General features: G+C 37.7%; 1 protein-coding gene across 3 annotated transcripts in view; it reads left to right on the plus strand.

Moving 5' to 3' along the window:
• Window positions 1-17,023, plus strand: part of ZFPM2 (zinc finger protein, FOG family member 2) — a 305,329-nt gene that overhangs the window by 187,962 nt on the left and 100,344 nt on the right. For all 3 annotated transcript variants that reach the window (XM_002200311.6, XM_012572069.5, XM_072924913.1), the window contains one exon: window positions 7,280-7,391. In XM_002200311.6, coding sequence (XP_002200347.4) covers window positions 7,280-7,391 — 112 coding nt within the window. The remainder of the gene's footprint in view (window positions 1-7,279; window positions 7,392-17,023) is intronic.

Here is a 17,023-nt window from a genome sequence, read left to right on the forward strand (position 1 = left end):
TACAATTTCCTGCTTCTGCTTGTTGCATGAACACACATTACATATATACACCGCTTTCCCAAAGAACAAAATGAACAGGAAAAGAGTAAAAGGAAAAATAAAATGAAAAAGTGAAGTCAAGAGACTGATGGCAAAATACATTGCTATCCATTCCATGCTCTTTGAGAAAGGAAGTTAGCTATACATAGTCAGGTATTTATAAAATGGGGAAAAAGACAAGGGAGGAAAGGGCAGGGGAGCAGCAACTATGGAGTGAAGCCAGGTGAAGACTTTAGAGGAAGGAAGGACTGCAGTAGAAAGCCCATCAAGACAGAATGATGTGGGCAGTGGAAAATCACTGAGTGTTCAGAGATTCATTTTACAGCTTTTCCATTCCTGTTCCAATCAGTTGGTTGTCACCTCTTCCAGGACCACAGAAGCAATCACCAACACTCAGCTAGGTCCAGGTATTCCATAATACGGATTTATTTTAAAGTGTTTAGAACTGGGGAAGAGTTTGAAGATGGGTTCCAAGGGCATCCTGAATTAAAAATAACAAATTGCTTTTCACAGTATTATTTTGTACATAAATTACAATGGCATTTGATTTATGTTTATTTTACAGATTTGAAAAAAATGCACTGTAGTGAGGTAAAATGAATTGAACCCCATGTTTATCACACATTTAATTTTCATTAGGCAATCACATTTGATAGTAATAAAAGTTTTGAAATAATATTAAAATCCTGACAAATTCTGGAAAATATTAACACAGCTAGGGTGTGGGGGTTTGTTATGTGAATAATTTCTTTGGTCTGCTTTAGGTTTGTGGATGAAATGTACATAGTGATACGTAGTGAAATGTATGTTCAGCCTTGTCACTTGACAAGTGATGATCCCTTGGGGTAAACAGCAGGGTTTCTCAGTTGCAGGAATCCCAGCTGTCTTTCGGGATTCCATCTGTGTGCACATTTCCCCCCCACCCCCTTTTTTTTGTTGTTTTTTTGATACATTTAAAGGCTTTGGTTTGAGCACAGCCTCTTCAACTGTTACCAGTATTTTTTCTTATACTATCACCAAAAAAGATAGTGGGAAGTAGATACTTCTTTTCTTCATCACTAGTTTCATGGCCCATCAAAAGTAACAATTTGTGCAGATCTACAGATTCTTGAACATCCTCTGAAATCCTGAGTCCCATAAAGTTGTAAAGTAGCACCTGAAACAGTTATTCCATGCTGTCTGAAGATGTAGGTGAAATTAACTGCATGCATTATGTTGGTATCAAGTTTTCAAAGTTTGTGGGTTTGAGTTTTTGGGGTTTTTTTTAAACAAAAGGACTAAGGATTGCAAAATTTCTTTTGCATTTAGTTCAAGTTTCAAGATCTCCACTGCAGACATAGTGGGGGCTAGGAAACCTCGAATGCTGGTGCAATTGTAAGATTCCAGAGTGGGTGTTTCTAGCTGGAGACTGTAATGTCTTTCCTTTAATTAGTGATGTTGTCATCAGGATGGAACCGCAGCACTGAAAACCTCCTGATATCTTCAGCGTTGTGTTAGTGGAGAAGAGTTGCCTCTGCATGTCTAGCAAAGAAAGATGTGGCACTGTGAAGTGCTTCCATGGGCCTTGGCTGGCAGGTGTTCCAGAAAAGCCCTTGAGATAAATATTCTTCCAAGACTGAATCCTCCTTGGAAAAAGATAAGAGCTTTTAGGGAAGCTACAGGAAGTGAAAGACAGTCCAGCTGATTGCATACAAATGAACAACATGGTGCAGATCTCTGTCTGTCCATTGGGCTGTTTGGATGGGATTGTCTTACAGCTTCATGAATTTTTAATCAGTTATAAGGTAAAGAAATGCATTTAGACAGTCAGTGTGAGAGGTGATAAAATGGAGTTACCACTCTTCTTGTTATTCAGAAACATCTTAAAACAAATATTAATTAATCCGGTATAGTCTGAGACCTATGCAGATATCTGTTGTTGCACTGCCCAGAATGACCCTTAGGAGCCTTTTCCAACTGAATTGATTTGATGAGCTTAAAAAGTTTGCTGGTGACCATCAAAGGTGAACTCAACCTCTCAAGAAGGGATGTTCTGCAGTTTCCGCATGTCAACCCTGTGATGATCCAATTGAATTTAAATTTATTTCAAAGAAGAAACCTCTGTCAGTGTATTAACTGGTGTTTTGCTAGCCCAGACTCATATCTGAAGGCACCTGAGATATGTTTACAGCTCTCCTCCCAGTACACTCTTTGTTTTAATTGACTATATAAACTAACTCTGCCCAGGTGACGTTGCACTGGAACTTTCTCCAAAGTCATGAAGATATTCTGGTAATGTTCTGTATCTTTCATGGGAACTCAGGCTCTTTGGGAGGTTTAGAAAGAAAATCTTTTCGCAGGAACCAAAATACAGTAAGAAACAAAGCCTTTGAGTATCAGTACATCTCTTTAAATAACGCTGAACACTTCTTGGAACACCATGCCTGGGACAGGATGGTCATGTCATAGTGACTTACTGAACATGAGCTCAGTAGCACAGCTTCTGAAGAAACAGCTAGCACTGATCGGGCATTTGACATCAGAATTTCATAGATTTCAAACAACTTGATCACGCTGTATTTTTTTTTTTCTTCAGCGTGTGGGTTTCCTCAAGCTTCTGCCAGGACACACACATCATATGTTAGAAATCTTTGCAGGGAAGAGCCTATCTAATGTTACTTGCCAGCATTGATTCCATTTAGCAAGAGTGCAAAACTATTTTCAGCCTGCTGTGATGGCTATTTTTATCTCCATTAACCTCTTGACTGAATATAAACATTTATTGAGGGTTACCTGCCTTGTTTGTCCAGTTGCTTCAAAGGTTAGTGAAAAGTGGATGCCTGCCTGACCTCTTTTATCCTCATTAGCTAATTCTAATTGTTCCCTGAGAGATCACAGTTTTGACCCTGCTTGTCCTTGTCAAATTTGTCTAGTTATGGCATGAAAACATTAGCAGAAATTGCATTTTCAGGGAAACATCACTCAAGTATAGAATGTAGAGTTACCTAGTGTAGAGTAGTGAACAATACTGTGGGTCTATAATGTGCCCTCATTTGAAAAACCTGAGGTAATTACTGTATGGTCCCATCTTACAGGTACCTGGGTTAGCAGATCCTTGTGGTCATGCTTGGGCAGCAGGGAGAATATTTTGTAAGCTTTTGCATAATGTGTAGCAGTTCTTTTGGAAGGAGAAATAAAATTATGTTTGGTTTTTGAGGTCTTATTTGTAAACAGCTGCAATACTGTTGCTTCTGTATCAAGAAAGCTTTTTTCTTGTGTGTAAAAAGGTACATTTCTTAAGCTAGAGATATTCCTGCTAGCGCTTTAAAAAACCCCAAACAAGAGTTTAAAGTAGGTAACACCTACCACCACTATTTTGGGAATGACCAACTACATTTTGCAGTATGACAAATACATCTTTTGAATTACAGGATGATTTTCATGAAACTCTCTGAGAGTCAGAGCATGAACATACTTTAATTCAAGTAGGATGATGTCCCAAAGGTAAAAGAGCTGTCATGAAGAATGTATAGCCCTGCCAAGACTTTCTTCGGTGTCAAGCCAAGAAAGCATTTTTTCATCTTCCTTGGTGGTTCTCAGCTGTGGTTGTACCGTTGAGACAAAGGACCTGTCAGGTCTCAATTAGGTATCTCAAACAGGCAGGTCCTGGGCTTCAGAGGTTGTAACCAGTGCCTTAAATTCCACAGGCACTTAGTGCAAATTAAAAAGCACTGGTGTAATGCGCTCAAAGCACAATATCCTGCTTTAGAAGCGGGTTGCTGCATTCTGCACCCGCTTCAGCTTTCAAATGGATTTAAAATGTAGCCTCAGGTGTAGCGCATTGCAGTAGTCTAATCTTGAGGTGATAAAGGCATGACTGATTTAACCATAGCTTCTTGTTATCTTGGACTGGGGTCTTTTCATTTTAACCATTTTAAGGAAATGGCCTTTTCCAAATCAGCAGGCTTGCTTCAGTTCTTACTATGTAATAAGGCACAAGAAGGGCAAGCTTCCCTCAGTGGTGAACACCTATGAATTTGTAAACCTCACAGGATGCCAGACCCCAACAGCTGCTGCCATGGTCCTCACCTGCCTTACAGCTCACACAATATGCCAGTAAGGTTCATCAAAGGGAAGCCACTGCTGGTATCCCTCAGTGGAGCTGCCAAGCTTTACAAGCAGCTGGGGTCTTGTGAAGTTTTGCTTTCATATTAAAATAAGTTTATTTACATACCTGTGCAGCTTCAGAGCAGAGCCATGGGAGAATGGGAAATTCTTTTGAGGTGTCCACCAGTTCTTCTGGGCTAGCAGAGCTGTAAGATGAAACACCCTGTTCCTCCTCCAGCCTATCTCTAGTGTTTAGAGACCACTTACAGCTGCAGAGCTGATTACAAGTTCAGCTGCCAAGCTGACCTGGAAGCTAATTTAGTGATAACCATGGAGTTCTTTAAGTTCCAAAAAAGCCCTGTAAATGGGAAATGGCAAAGCAGACACACATGCTGACTGCTGGTGCTCAGTCTACCTGCTGCCACCGCTGCTTCACCTCAGAAGGGATGAAGCTTGGGCCCCTCTCCTTGTCTGGAGAAAACTGGGGCAGTGGCCTGGGACTAAGCCTACCACTTACTAAAGGAGAAATTAATCTCCATGAGAAAGTCAAACGGTATCTCTGTATCTCATTCTTCCTCAGCAGTATGTGGTTAAGTATAATCCTTTCCCAGGACATATTATTTGTCCTGTCTATGTAGATAAACTATTGCCCAGCACAAGAAGATCCTGATATTATTTGAGGCTTTTTGATACCACCTTAATGCAGATAATACCCTTAGAGATGGAAGAGACACAATGAAATGTCAGACGTCTGGAAAGAAGTAAACCAGAAATAGGAATTAGATCTTGTGAAAATTAAATACATGATCCCTTCTGCACTTAAAAGATAGAATTTTGGTTTGTTCTGTTTTTTAACTTGGCCTCCAACTTTAGAAAAGAAACCACAACCAATCTTTTTTGAATGTCTTAATAATTTGTGGTGTACTTGGAAGTCTCCTAGATGGATAATATTTCACTGTCTTTTGAATGTACTTGGGATTACCAGGGACTGAAAGCATATATAAGCACAAAAAAATGTTAAAGGCTTGACTGAAATGGCACTTGGAGAAATGCAGCACGTGTTGGAGTGTGTCCTGATCCTCCTCTTCATGATTGCTATGCAGCCATAGTTGCCAACAGTCTTGCTTCAGCTTGTATTCAATTTGGGTATGATTCTCAGCTATGTGAGGAAAGCCACTCTAAATTGTTTCCATGGCAGCCTTAGTGATGTTTTGGTGTAAATTGCAGTAAAGTTCAGACTTTTCTGTGATGGGAGATAGAGATGATACTTTGATTATCTTTCATCTCATCTGTTGCATCTCTTTTTCAGTTCTTGCCTTGTTTATGTCATTATTTTCTATATAGCCCATATGTATATGCTTTACACTGATTTCATAACTGATAATATCAGGCTTCTTGATAATTTACATAGAAATTTATTTAGCCAAATTTTAAAAAATAAAATAGTTTTGTTTACTGGTCAATTATTAATTGGAACTTAAATTAAAAATACAAGTGCATGCAGTTGTGTTGACTCTTGTAATACTTCATATAAGCAAAACATACTTTCTGCAACTTCCCAAAGAGAAAGCAGTATTAGGAGTTGAGACATTGCAAGTCTCTTGTTTCAGTATTTTTACACTAGGAAGGTGTATTTTTGGTAGATGTTACATTCCTTTTTCCTAATTTCATTCATAATTTCCATTTCTTTTTCCCCAATACATAGGGAAGATGAATAATGTCATAGAGTGCATATAGAAGTGTGACTTATACACAAATACATGTATGAAAAATGTAAAATCTAAAATGAAAATTAAGTAAGAAGTAGTGTACTTGATAAAACAGTATTACAGTCTAAACAGATATAAACCCCACACAAATATAAAGACCTGTGACATTTAATCTTTTTCTATCATTGTTATTGAAATATTAATGTAATTATAGTAAATATATTATCTAATATTGATTTAATCTTATATGACTAAAATATTTTAAGCAATATCTTATTTTCAATAAATATTTTAAGGTATCTTTTGTGAATTTAATATGTTCTGTTGTAACTGTTTTTATTCTTCACTACATTTCTAGAATAGTTACCAATAATAAATGCTGGCAAAGCATCTGGAATGTCCATGAAAATATGATTTTCAGTATCTAAAATTTTTTTTTATCTTGGTCAGTAATACAGAATATTACAATAAAAAATAGATTAAGACAACTAGAGAATTACTGGTGGAGTATAAAAATAAAAAAATTCTCTTACAAAATGTTGGAATGTCTTGGACAGAATTATATCCCCAAAAAGATATTTAAAAGTCGTGTTGTGGTTGTTTTACTTTGTACTCTCTGTTGTGGTTTTATTCTTGATGCAGAGAAGAAGAACTGTCTATGATAGACAAACTCAGGATTACCCACAGAATTTTTGCTAATTTGATTAGTAAAATGAGTTAATTGTTAATAAATTTCAGGCCTCTGCCTCAAATAAAAACATTCTCTAAGTATAGAATCTGAAATACAGACAGGAGATGGTAAATTACCTGCATGCCTTTCAGAGGTGAAGATGTCATGCTTTACTTTTAAGTCTTTGACTGTATTAATACAACTTCTTTTATATTATTTGTGCAGTGAATCATTAACAATATTACTCTTTCAGACATAGGAAAATCACACATCAACACATAGCGAAGGAGTAAAAAATTCCATTATCCATTCAGAACAATTTCCTATGATAATACAAATGTTACTCAGGACAGATCTTTGAAATGGATACCAATTCTTTAAATTCTTTCCTGTCTGTTTCAGGAAATAGTGAGATCCCATTGATAATGAGGTACAATGTATCTAAAGTTCACTTCTAAACACTTGGCTCTTTGCTGTGAAAGTCATCTGCATTCCCTTTATAATTCTCAGACACCAGAGATCTGTGTAATCTTGGAGATCTGATCCAATATCATTCAGAAAAATCCTTGATAACAGTTTCACCATTCAATCAATGAAAGAACTAAAGCTTCCTGCTTGTGTCTTCTTTAAAAAAATCCTGAGGCAGGGGAATAAGACTTTGGCTTATGGGTTTTGAGATTTTGTTGTTTGCAAATAAAATTATTATTACCATTATTATTCAAGTTCTTAATCAAGGCGAACAAATGGCATCTGTTTGTTATCATCCTTCCTACAGAAGACAAAGGCTTCAGTCCCTATGGTACTGACTGCTGGCCCCAAGTGGCTGCTGGATGTGACTTGGCAAGGAGTAGAAGACAACAAAAACAACTGCATTGTGTACAGCAAAGGTAAACACAAACTGATTTTTTTCTTTACTTTCTTGTGTAAGCTACTGAGATAAATATGTACCTGTTGCATACTAGGAAAATTAATACTAAGTCTCCCCTTAATGTCAGGTTTTGTTCCCATTTTTCTTCCATGTTCTGGTTTTGCCTTTTTTTTTTTTCTTTTAGTGATATAAAAACCCACATGGTACCTGTAGTTTATTAAATGCTTTATAAACACTGAAGGACATCAGCTGGCATAAAACATAATATCCATTTCTCTCTGAGAGTCAGTGCTCTGAGAAACCTCAGTGAAACCTATGCGCTTTTAATAGGTGAATTCTTTTTGACTTCTTTTTTGGGGGGGGGGCATATTTGATATAATTTCTCTATTTTACGTTATATTTTACATTGTAGACAACTGACTGAAATCCAGTTTCATATGTAGAATGAGAATTTGATTGGACTATGAAAAGACTGTAGGTCAGAATGGTAGCATAAGATAAATGGAACTGGATTTCAGGGTTGTCACCTCTGACATTCCAGTCTCTGTGTGGCAACATGATGTGAGGATGCTACACTGGAGTGTATTGGTGAATGGCAATGGATATCACTTGTGTCTTATGCGAATTTTCAGATTTGTTCAAGTCTGTACGAGTTCTTATAAGGCTGGCCTCCAAAGATGCTTTATGTAACCCACCACATCTAACAGCTCCTTTGGTTCAAGGTGCACAGGTTTTTGTCTTGCATCTAGAAAAAGCACAAAGAGCCTTGGGTACAGTCCATAGCACCATGGACTATGCACCAGTCTGGTACAGTCACTGTGAAAGCTTTCTAAATGCAGCTACAGAATCATTACAATATGTTTAAAAAAAAAAAAATATATAAACAAAACGCCACTTGAATACATGGAATAAAAATTACTTAGTGTAGCTGTGTTTGGCATTTACCCTACAGATCAGGTTGCAAAACTATGAGTTTCCTTCCTTGTATTTCAATCTCAGCACTTTGTGAATACTTCAGAACATGCACTGTTCTTGTTTAATTTCTTTTAGGTTTTATTTCTAACCAAACAGACCTACTGAGATCAAAGATTTGTTTGCTGAGGCAACCTAAGTGACCATTTTAGCATACAAGCATCCAGGCAAATAAGCACCCATATCAATATATTAACATACAAAAACACTAATCATAACATCAAAGACTTCTAAAAACTTACTAGAAACAATTACAACTTGTTCCTATAATCATTGCAATTTATACACTTATAAGAGGATTGCCTTTAAACTGCCACAAGCCTTTGAAAGTTGAAACGCTGAAAACAGGGAATTTGCATGTTAAAAATGAGTCGCACACCAGGGTCTTATAAATTCTTTCTATTATAATTACAGAATGTCAACACATTCATTCTATAACCTGAAACACCTGCAGTACTAGAGAACTGGGCTCAGATCTAAAAAGGGTTGAGCTGCCCTCCCTTCACAGCTTGCTGATTGCAGCCCAAGTGGAAGAGGCAGCAAAGTATCAAACACACTGAAGCTTTTTGCATGAATCCAGAGCTGCATTCATAATGCATAATATTCATAATATTGAATACACACAGGAAAACTTTTCTGCAAAAACTTCTTAAAGTAATGGTAACCTATTTTCTCTCTAAAACATAGCTCCTGCAAATTCCCATAGGATGATGTCTTATCAAGTATTATACTCTTTCTGTAGTTATAATACTTAGCACACATTTACCAGTTGGACTTTTCATCTTCAAAGTATTTCAGAAGCATTAACTAATTCATTATACAGTTTTGGTCCTGTCTGATTTATTCTATTAAAATACAACTTTTTTTTCTTTTTTTCCAAATAGTAAAGAACTTACTTCAGTTTGATGCAATATGATAAGCCAAAAATATTAGTATTTTCATTCAAAGGGGATGGATTTTGTTTCACTGATCATGCTGGTTATTTTAGTACTTGGTTAACAAGGTATGGTGAGCCAATTGAACAGTACGCAATGTGAATTCTATAGGCTCCACCACAGATGCATGTTATAACTAAAGTTGAGGATAAATTTGAGGATGAATACATGTTAAAAACCTGCTGCTTCACTAAACTAATGCAGGAAGTTGTAGCTATGCTTTGCTTTCACTGTGTTCAGTTCTTCTCTTTGCTCTCTAAGGTGGCTGCTCTGTCGGTCATTAAGCATCTACCCTTGCCTTGAGCTCTGTTGGGATTTTTGTGCTAGAAAGATTAATTGGCTTGGATCACAAAACACTGTCAAATAGAAGATGGTAAAATAAATAAATAGAAGAATGTTTCTCCCTTCAATTTGTATCTCATCATTCCAGATTACATTTCTTTGATTTGTGTTAGCTTTCTGTCTCCTATAGTGCCATTACTTCTAATGAAACAGTGTCAGCTGGCATGTAGCTGTAATTCGATGTTATGTTGTAGTTGCATGTGTATAATTTTGTTAGTTTGCTTAGCAATACATTGTTATTTCTAAAAGCAATTAGCTGAACAAATTGTGGAATTGTCCACGTAGCAGACTTGGTCACCTGGAGCTGTTTTCCATACTAAACTCAAGATGAGATGAGTGGAGTAAATTGGCACATTTCTAAGATGAAGATAAGTTTAGAATTGGCTAACAGTACATAGTACTGGTTGATCAGCTGCTGACTCAGAAGCACATGCCACATTTCCTTTTAGCTCATTACAGAGATATCTTTGAGAGCAGAATTTTCCCAGATCCTTCAGGAGAACATAGGAATGTCAGTCTCATTTCCAATTCAGTAGAGGCCGTGATCACTGTAGTCACCCACATATTGCACACAGAATAATCACAGGGACAGAAGTCTAGAGTGTAGGTTCTATTGAAAGAGAATTCATACTGACTGATTAAGTCCCTATTTGCCTTCAATCCTCTCCTTCTCTGCATAAAATACTTCATACTTTCCCTAGGCAAACCAACAAAGCATATGTGTGCACATTTATTTATTTACTTATTTATTTATTATGATGCACACATAGAGGATTATATTTCTAAGTTATTAAAGTGCAATCACAAGTCATCTTCTATACAAATCTTTAGATAAAGAAACCAATTATTTATAATCATGCATTAGAGTATATTCAAAGTGAATAGCTATGAAATAAATATTCAGCACTTGAAATAAGTGCTATTCTAATTATTCAGTTTAGTCTAGGATCACTACCTGTATTTTTTATAACTACATTTCCCCAATACTAGGACAAATTAGAAAAGAAAAAACAGTTCATTAGGGATAGGCAATTATTATCCCATTTTACAAATTCTGATACAAGCTGGCTATTCATGGCACATTCCATTCCATTTTCTTAAAGGAAACTTTTACAACTGTAATTACATTCAAAAGTAATGCTGGTTTTGTTTTAATATTTATTGTAAAATTCTCTCTTGTTTCAAAAATGGGCTTTCAGAAAGTCTATTTGGTAATTTGAGATATATCCTAGAAACTGAGATTTAAGAGATTTAAGATTTTATGAATTAAAGCTTATTTAGAAGTATATATTCTTTAAAAGAAAAAAGCTTCAGCATAATTCAAGCAAGTTGCAGTAGGAAGTATTAATGCATGAACAGTATCATCATTGCTACATTGTGCACTTTAGAAATATTTTTGCCTAATAGAGTTGTGCACCAGACCTGGAAAATCTCTAAGACCATGGTTAAGAGTCTCCTCAAAAGCTAGGAGGGGGCTGGGATATTTATTTACTGCAAATCTTTCACTGTAACAGCAAGGATTTTAAAAACTAAATTATGACTGACCAGAATAGAAACAGTGTAAAAACCACAGTTGCACAGACTAAAAGCCATGCTCATGAACAGACATTTTTCTAGATATTATTTCAACCATTTATGTGAAATGTATGGATACCGTATGTTTAGTGGCATTGTTAAAAAACAGGGTGTCTGTACAAATATTTAGCTGTGAGAATTATAAAATCATAAGGCGATTAAGTTAGCTAGTTGTGAAATTCCAATATTGCTTTTTAAATGACTTCAGGATATAGGAGGTGCTAAGGTTATTATCTGTTATCAGGAATACAGCGGAATTGTACGACTGGATAATAACTAAACAACTGACACAATGTAAAATTACATTATCAGTGTGTTAAAACAAAATTGCGCCCTAAAGGAGTCTACATGCCAGCTCAGAGCTGCAGTGTAATTATGCTTAACTCTGATAATTAAAATACAACGGAGATCAACAGAATCATTTTCATTAAGAAAATTATTAATGATGGTGGTATAACAGTAATTGATTGCAGAGCACCACAGGATAACTCTGTGCAGGAAAGCCAACATGTGTAACGTGTGTCTGGGCCGGTCGGGTTGCGTTGCGTCCCACTGAGCGTGCTGCCGGCCAGGTGGCAGCTGTGGGGCACGTCCTCTGCTGCAAATCCTAATTTAGGAAACGATGGCTTTGCAGGCTGCCCCTTGGAGGGGCAGGGATGGGTGCTGGTGCACGGGAGGATGGGATGGGGTCGGGGACGGCTGCCAAAAGGGAGGTGGCTGCAGGCAGTGACTCGCACATTTTTAAGCCAGCCATCATCTCAGTTTGTGTGAGGCAGTGTTCGGTTTTGCATTTCTATTAGTGATTTACTGATGTTATTTCCTCCTCTGCCTGGCCTCACTGAGTAGTTTATGCCCTTCGTTATTTCTGAGAGGATGCAGGAGGAGGAAAACCCATTCGTGCCCCAGCGCAGTTGCACAGGCACTGTGTGACATCTCCATAAGTGATTCCACAGGGTGCTCCTGTTAATTGTGCTGGTGGTGCGGACGCAGGATATCGAGTGCCATAAAAAGCCTCCATCTCTCCGTAAGTGAAATCACAGTCGGTGCCCACTGAGCAACTATAACAAAATCCTTTCTAGGGAGGATGTTGCCTAAGGGTGAGATCCGAGAATTGTCATTTGCTTTGGTGCACAAAAAAATGGGGAGCGGGGGGAGGAAATTTCGGGGGAGTGCTGCTCCACACAGCTAAGGAATAAGTCCTTGCTCAAACATACGTGTCTTTTGAAAGCCGCCCAAAAAAGTTTATTCTCCAATCACAATAGAGAAGAAGGCTTCTAGGGTGGATTTACAGAATGATGTTAGTTAAAATGACAGCTACCCACATTGAAATTGTGTCATGTAGTTAATTTATTAATAGAAGCTTGAGGAAGGGCAGCACAGAGGAGAGGGCAGGGCAGAAGTCGGGGCTGGAGGCAGAGGGCTGTACTCGACCCTTCTGGGGCTTCCACTGGCTGCTGAGCTCATAATTCACATAAAATAAGTCAGGAAGCACATAACTGCTTACTTATTTCACTGATACTGGGGTGGCTTATTTAGCTGATGTATGTGCCACTTACTGAAAATGCAAACATTGTAAAAGGGTTACGTAAAACTGCTAGGAAAAATTGAAGGCAGTTTTTAATTAATTTTGCTAACTTAAATTAAACATTCTAATTTTTAACATAGAGGAAAATCAATTTTTGCAGCAGAAGGGTACTTAAATTTTTCGTTTGGTGACAGGTTTATTTTTCTTGATTGTTCTGTGAGATCCTTGATACCATGTTTTCCCCAGCAAGAGAGTTTTCAGCTAGCAAATACTTTTTTTTCCCCTGTAATTTCAGGCAATGTAATGGTACATTGCACCACAGACATACAGCATCAGGGACCCTAATGAGACAGAGGTCAAACACCGTAAGAAGTTTAAATACTGCTGCATTAGAATATGAGTATAATTTGGTTTGGGTCAGAGAAAAAGTTGTTTAGTAGGCCAAAGGTTTACTTGGGGCATATATTTTAGATTACAGGGGGCCTTTTTCCACATACTATTAAAAAGCAAATTGAGTAAATTTACGAAGTCTGTTCCACCTGGACAGTCAGAAAACTGCAGCATCTGCTGTCCTACTGGATGTCTCCATTAGCTATACAATGTGCTGAAGCCCTTGGTGGTGCTAAAGGTTTTTGTTCCTTCTTTGTATACACTGACAAAAAAAATCTGAGTTTTTAACAAAAACACATGTGACATCCTAATGTAAAAGATCTATGGAAGAGCTTGTTTTGGATTTCTTTTTACACAATAGTGAAAAATTGCAAAGTATTTCTCAAGAGAAGTATAATTTATGTGTATCATGCTTACATAGAATAATATATCTTCATTCACAGTCCTTGGAAGAAAATGTGGGTACAGACATAAGGGCATGATGGGTAAGTATATGTCAGGCTACCTGTTTGGTTTTGCAGGGAAGTTGAGAAGGTGGGATGCCAATGGCATTGTTATGAGTGAACGCATTGCAAATCTGTCTTGATAATTTCCTTGCTGGACACAGAAAGAGAAAATGTTTTGCCTCCATCATTAGTGGTTCTTATGGCTTGTTGATGGCAGTCAAAGTGTTGTGGACTTACTTCAGACACTATTCAGCTTCAAAGAACTCACAGAGCAGGACTGTACATTTTGCTTATTTCATTTTTACCTTTGTAAATAGATCTAGTGGGGTATTTTCTGCTTTAGGGAGTTAGAGGTCAGAGCATTGTATATTTTATTAATATCAACAATAAAAAGGTTATTTTATGCATCTTTATGGATTTGAATATAACAGCACACTGTATATTATTACATGCCCTTTAAATTCCAAACATATAGATAATAAAGGGAAGATTACAAGAAATACCAGAGTACAACTAAATTTCCACTTCTAATATGAAAATGCTTTTGTTCATTATTAGTGCATTTCATTTACGTAGCAGCCAAATTATAAGAGTTGTTCTCATATGTATATTGATTTGGGTCTTTTTTCTTATGTTCTTACCACTTACTGTGTAGTGTATTTCATAGTTCAAACTTGGAATTATTTTTCATTTGAGGAGATGAGAAAATAGGCAGAATACTGACATGATTTGCATGGAATTATGTATTTTGCACTGAAGCTACAAAAATATGTAAACTGAGTCTAAAACTCACCCATGACATCACATTTAGGATGGAAAAGAAATCCAGTTGCACTTCACCGTGTGACCATATGAAAAGAAACATTGTTTCATACGTTGAGACCACTGGCAACAATTAATGCAAGCAGAGTGCTGAGATTTTTTTTTCAATATATGTATTTCTCCCTCATGTTTCTATGTCAATTGCACTAGAATCAGTAATTTAGAATTTTTTTAAAGAAAAAATGTTGTCATTATTTTCAGGATATGTGATACATGCTAAATGCGTTTTACTTTAAATTATTTTTTTACCCATTATGCTCAGTAACTATTGGGGACTGCAATAACCTTGTGACCCCTGGGGCTCATGGAACCATTACCTCTGTCATCTTCCTTCCCTACAAAGCAAGAAGGAAGAAAAAAGCCCCAAATTTGCTGAGCCACACATTTCAAGTTGTCGACAGCCCCATCCACAAGAAAACAGAAGAAAATATATATGCACTCTGTCCTGTCAAAAGGCTTTCACCTTATCTTGAGAGACTGTCAGGGCAGGAACATCATGGAATGGACAGGAGTCTATTAAATTAATAAGCTGCTGGATGGTGTCTGGAGAGTTATGATGCTCCATAAATCCAGTTTGATCATGGTGGACAAGGTTTAAATCTGCAGCCTCCTAATACACATCCAGGTCCTGGATTGGATTTTAAGTTTTGTGCTGGAGACACAGAGATAGTCCTGTAGCTTGTGAATTAAGATTTATCATTTTTTCATACTTTTTTTTTTCCCCCTATACTTCCTGACAAAAATGAAAACAACTTAGGGATCCTGGCAAATGTTACGGCTTCAAATGAAAGAGCTGTTGTCAAGGTGAAACCATGACCTAGAAGCCTAATATCAAACCTGGGTCATTCTTTGCTGGGAGCTCCATTGGTGCTGAGTATAAAATGTCTGTATGCGAGGAGACAGGGCTGAATTTAACTGCAGTCTGTTTTATAGTGATTCCTATTAAATACTTCTACTGGGTATTTTTTGATACAAGACAAACTAATGGTGTACCAGGTAAAAGGAAAAGATGAAAAATGTTGAAATATATTCTTTCCCCATTCCAAGTGTATATAACAGACACCGAGGTGTGAGAATTCTATGTCCCTTATCTCTAAATGGATTAAGCCTGGTGCTAATAAGAGAAGACCCTTCTGTAGCATTCAAGGTGCCAAGCTCCCAGTAAAACCAGTGTGATGTGCAGCCGTGATGTCCAAGTGGGCAGTGAAGTTGGGCTACCTGGAATGAAGCATTAAAATCATGCTGGATGAGTTTTGTCTTTAGCAGATTACAAGCAAGTCTGTTATTACGGCACAATGGGTGGAATTCAAGTGTTTCTTGGCCATTTAATTGACCTGCAATTCACTGATTATTACTAGGTCCCTAAGCTCCTATTGCTATTACTCTGGAGACTCCAGTAGGTGATTGTTGTGCTTGCCTGCCCAGGCAATGGCAGAGCCAGCAGCTCTCTCTTCTCAAACTCCGTAGCCAAATTTTGAATCCTGACTAATTTATTTATTAATGATACTTGGACTCTCTGTTAAAGCAATTTGTGCTCCTTTTTGTTCTCATTGTTCATTTAGGAGCTTTAGGAGGCTTCCTAACATTAGAGAAGTCTAAAACCATTGTATATGTTAAATTAAATGGACAACTTGTGTGGCAGTACCAGGGACACTGAGATTTGTTTTTATGCTCAGGAAAATGGATTCAGAGACAAAAGCAATTGAAAAAAAGCTCTTCTGGAGTGTAGATTTCCTTAAACAGAAAATGGGATCAAGATGTAACCCTCAGTCATCCATACATACATCTCCCTCCACTGTCTTTCAGGAATTGCTTAAGAACTGTAGCTAGAGATCATGCGTGACTGAATCCTGACCTCTGTATTGATCCTGGGGATCAATGTGTGTACTCTCTGATCCAAAGATCAATGTCGGCATTTCTCTCCTTCCCACACTGCTTTTGATGCAGCCCAGGGCTTGTTTGGCTTTCTGGGCTGCAAGTGCACATTGCTGGATCTTTTGCAGCCTCTCATCCACCAGGACCCCCAAGTCCTTCTCAGCAGGGCTGTTCTTGATCTGTTCATCCCCCAGCCTGTGTTGATACTGGGAGTTACTCTGACTCAGGTGCAGCACTTTGTATTTGACCTTGTTAAACCTCATGAGATTCCTATGGGCTACTTCTCGATCTTGTCCAAATCCCTCTGGATGGATCCCATTCTTCAGGTGTCACCCACAGGTGTATCAACTTGGTGTCTTCTGCTAATCTGCTGAGGGTGCACTTGATCCTTTTGTCTGTGTCCTTAATAAAGACATTAAATAGCACTGGTCCTAGTAGGGACCCTGAGGAACACCAGTTTTCTCTGATGTCCATCAAGTCTCTGAGATGTTAACCTCTGTCCTCTGGATGTGACTCTCCAACTATATTCTTATCCATTTAGAAGATCATCCATCAAACCCATCTCTCTCCAGTTTAGAAAGGAAGATGTTGTGGAGGACCTTGTCATAGGCTTTACAGAAGTCCAGACAAATGACAGCTGCTTTTCACTTGTCCACTGATGCAGCCACTGCATCACAGAAGGTCGCTGGGCTGGTCAGGCAAGACTTGCCCTTGGTGAAGCCATGCTAACTTCAATTGAAAAGAAAGATGACGTATTGTTAGTCTTTAG

The sequence above is a fragment of the Taeniopygia guttata genome, chromosome 2 (assembly GCF_048771995.1).
Source record: "Taeniopygia guttata chromosome 2, bTaeGut7.mat, whole genome shotgun sequence".
Taxonomy (NCBI): domain Eukaryota; kingdom Metazoa; phylum Chordata; class Aves; order Passeriformes; family Estrildidae; genus Taeniopygia; species Taeniopygia guttata.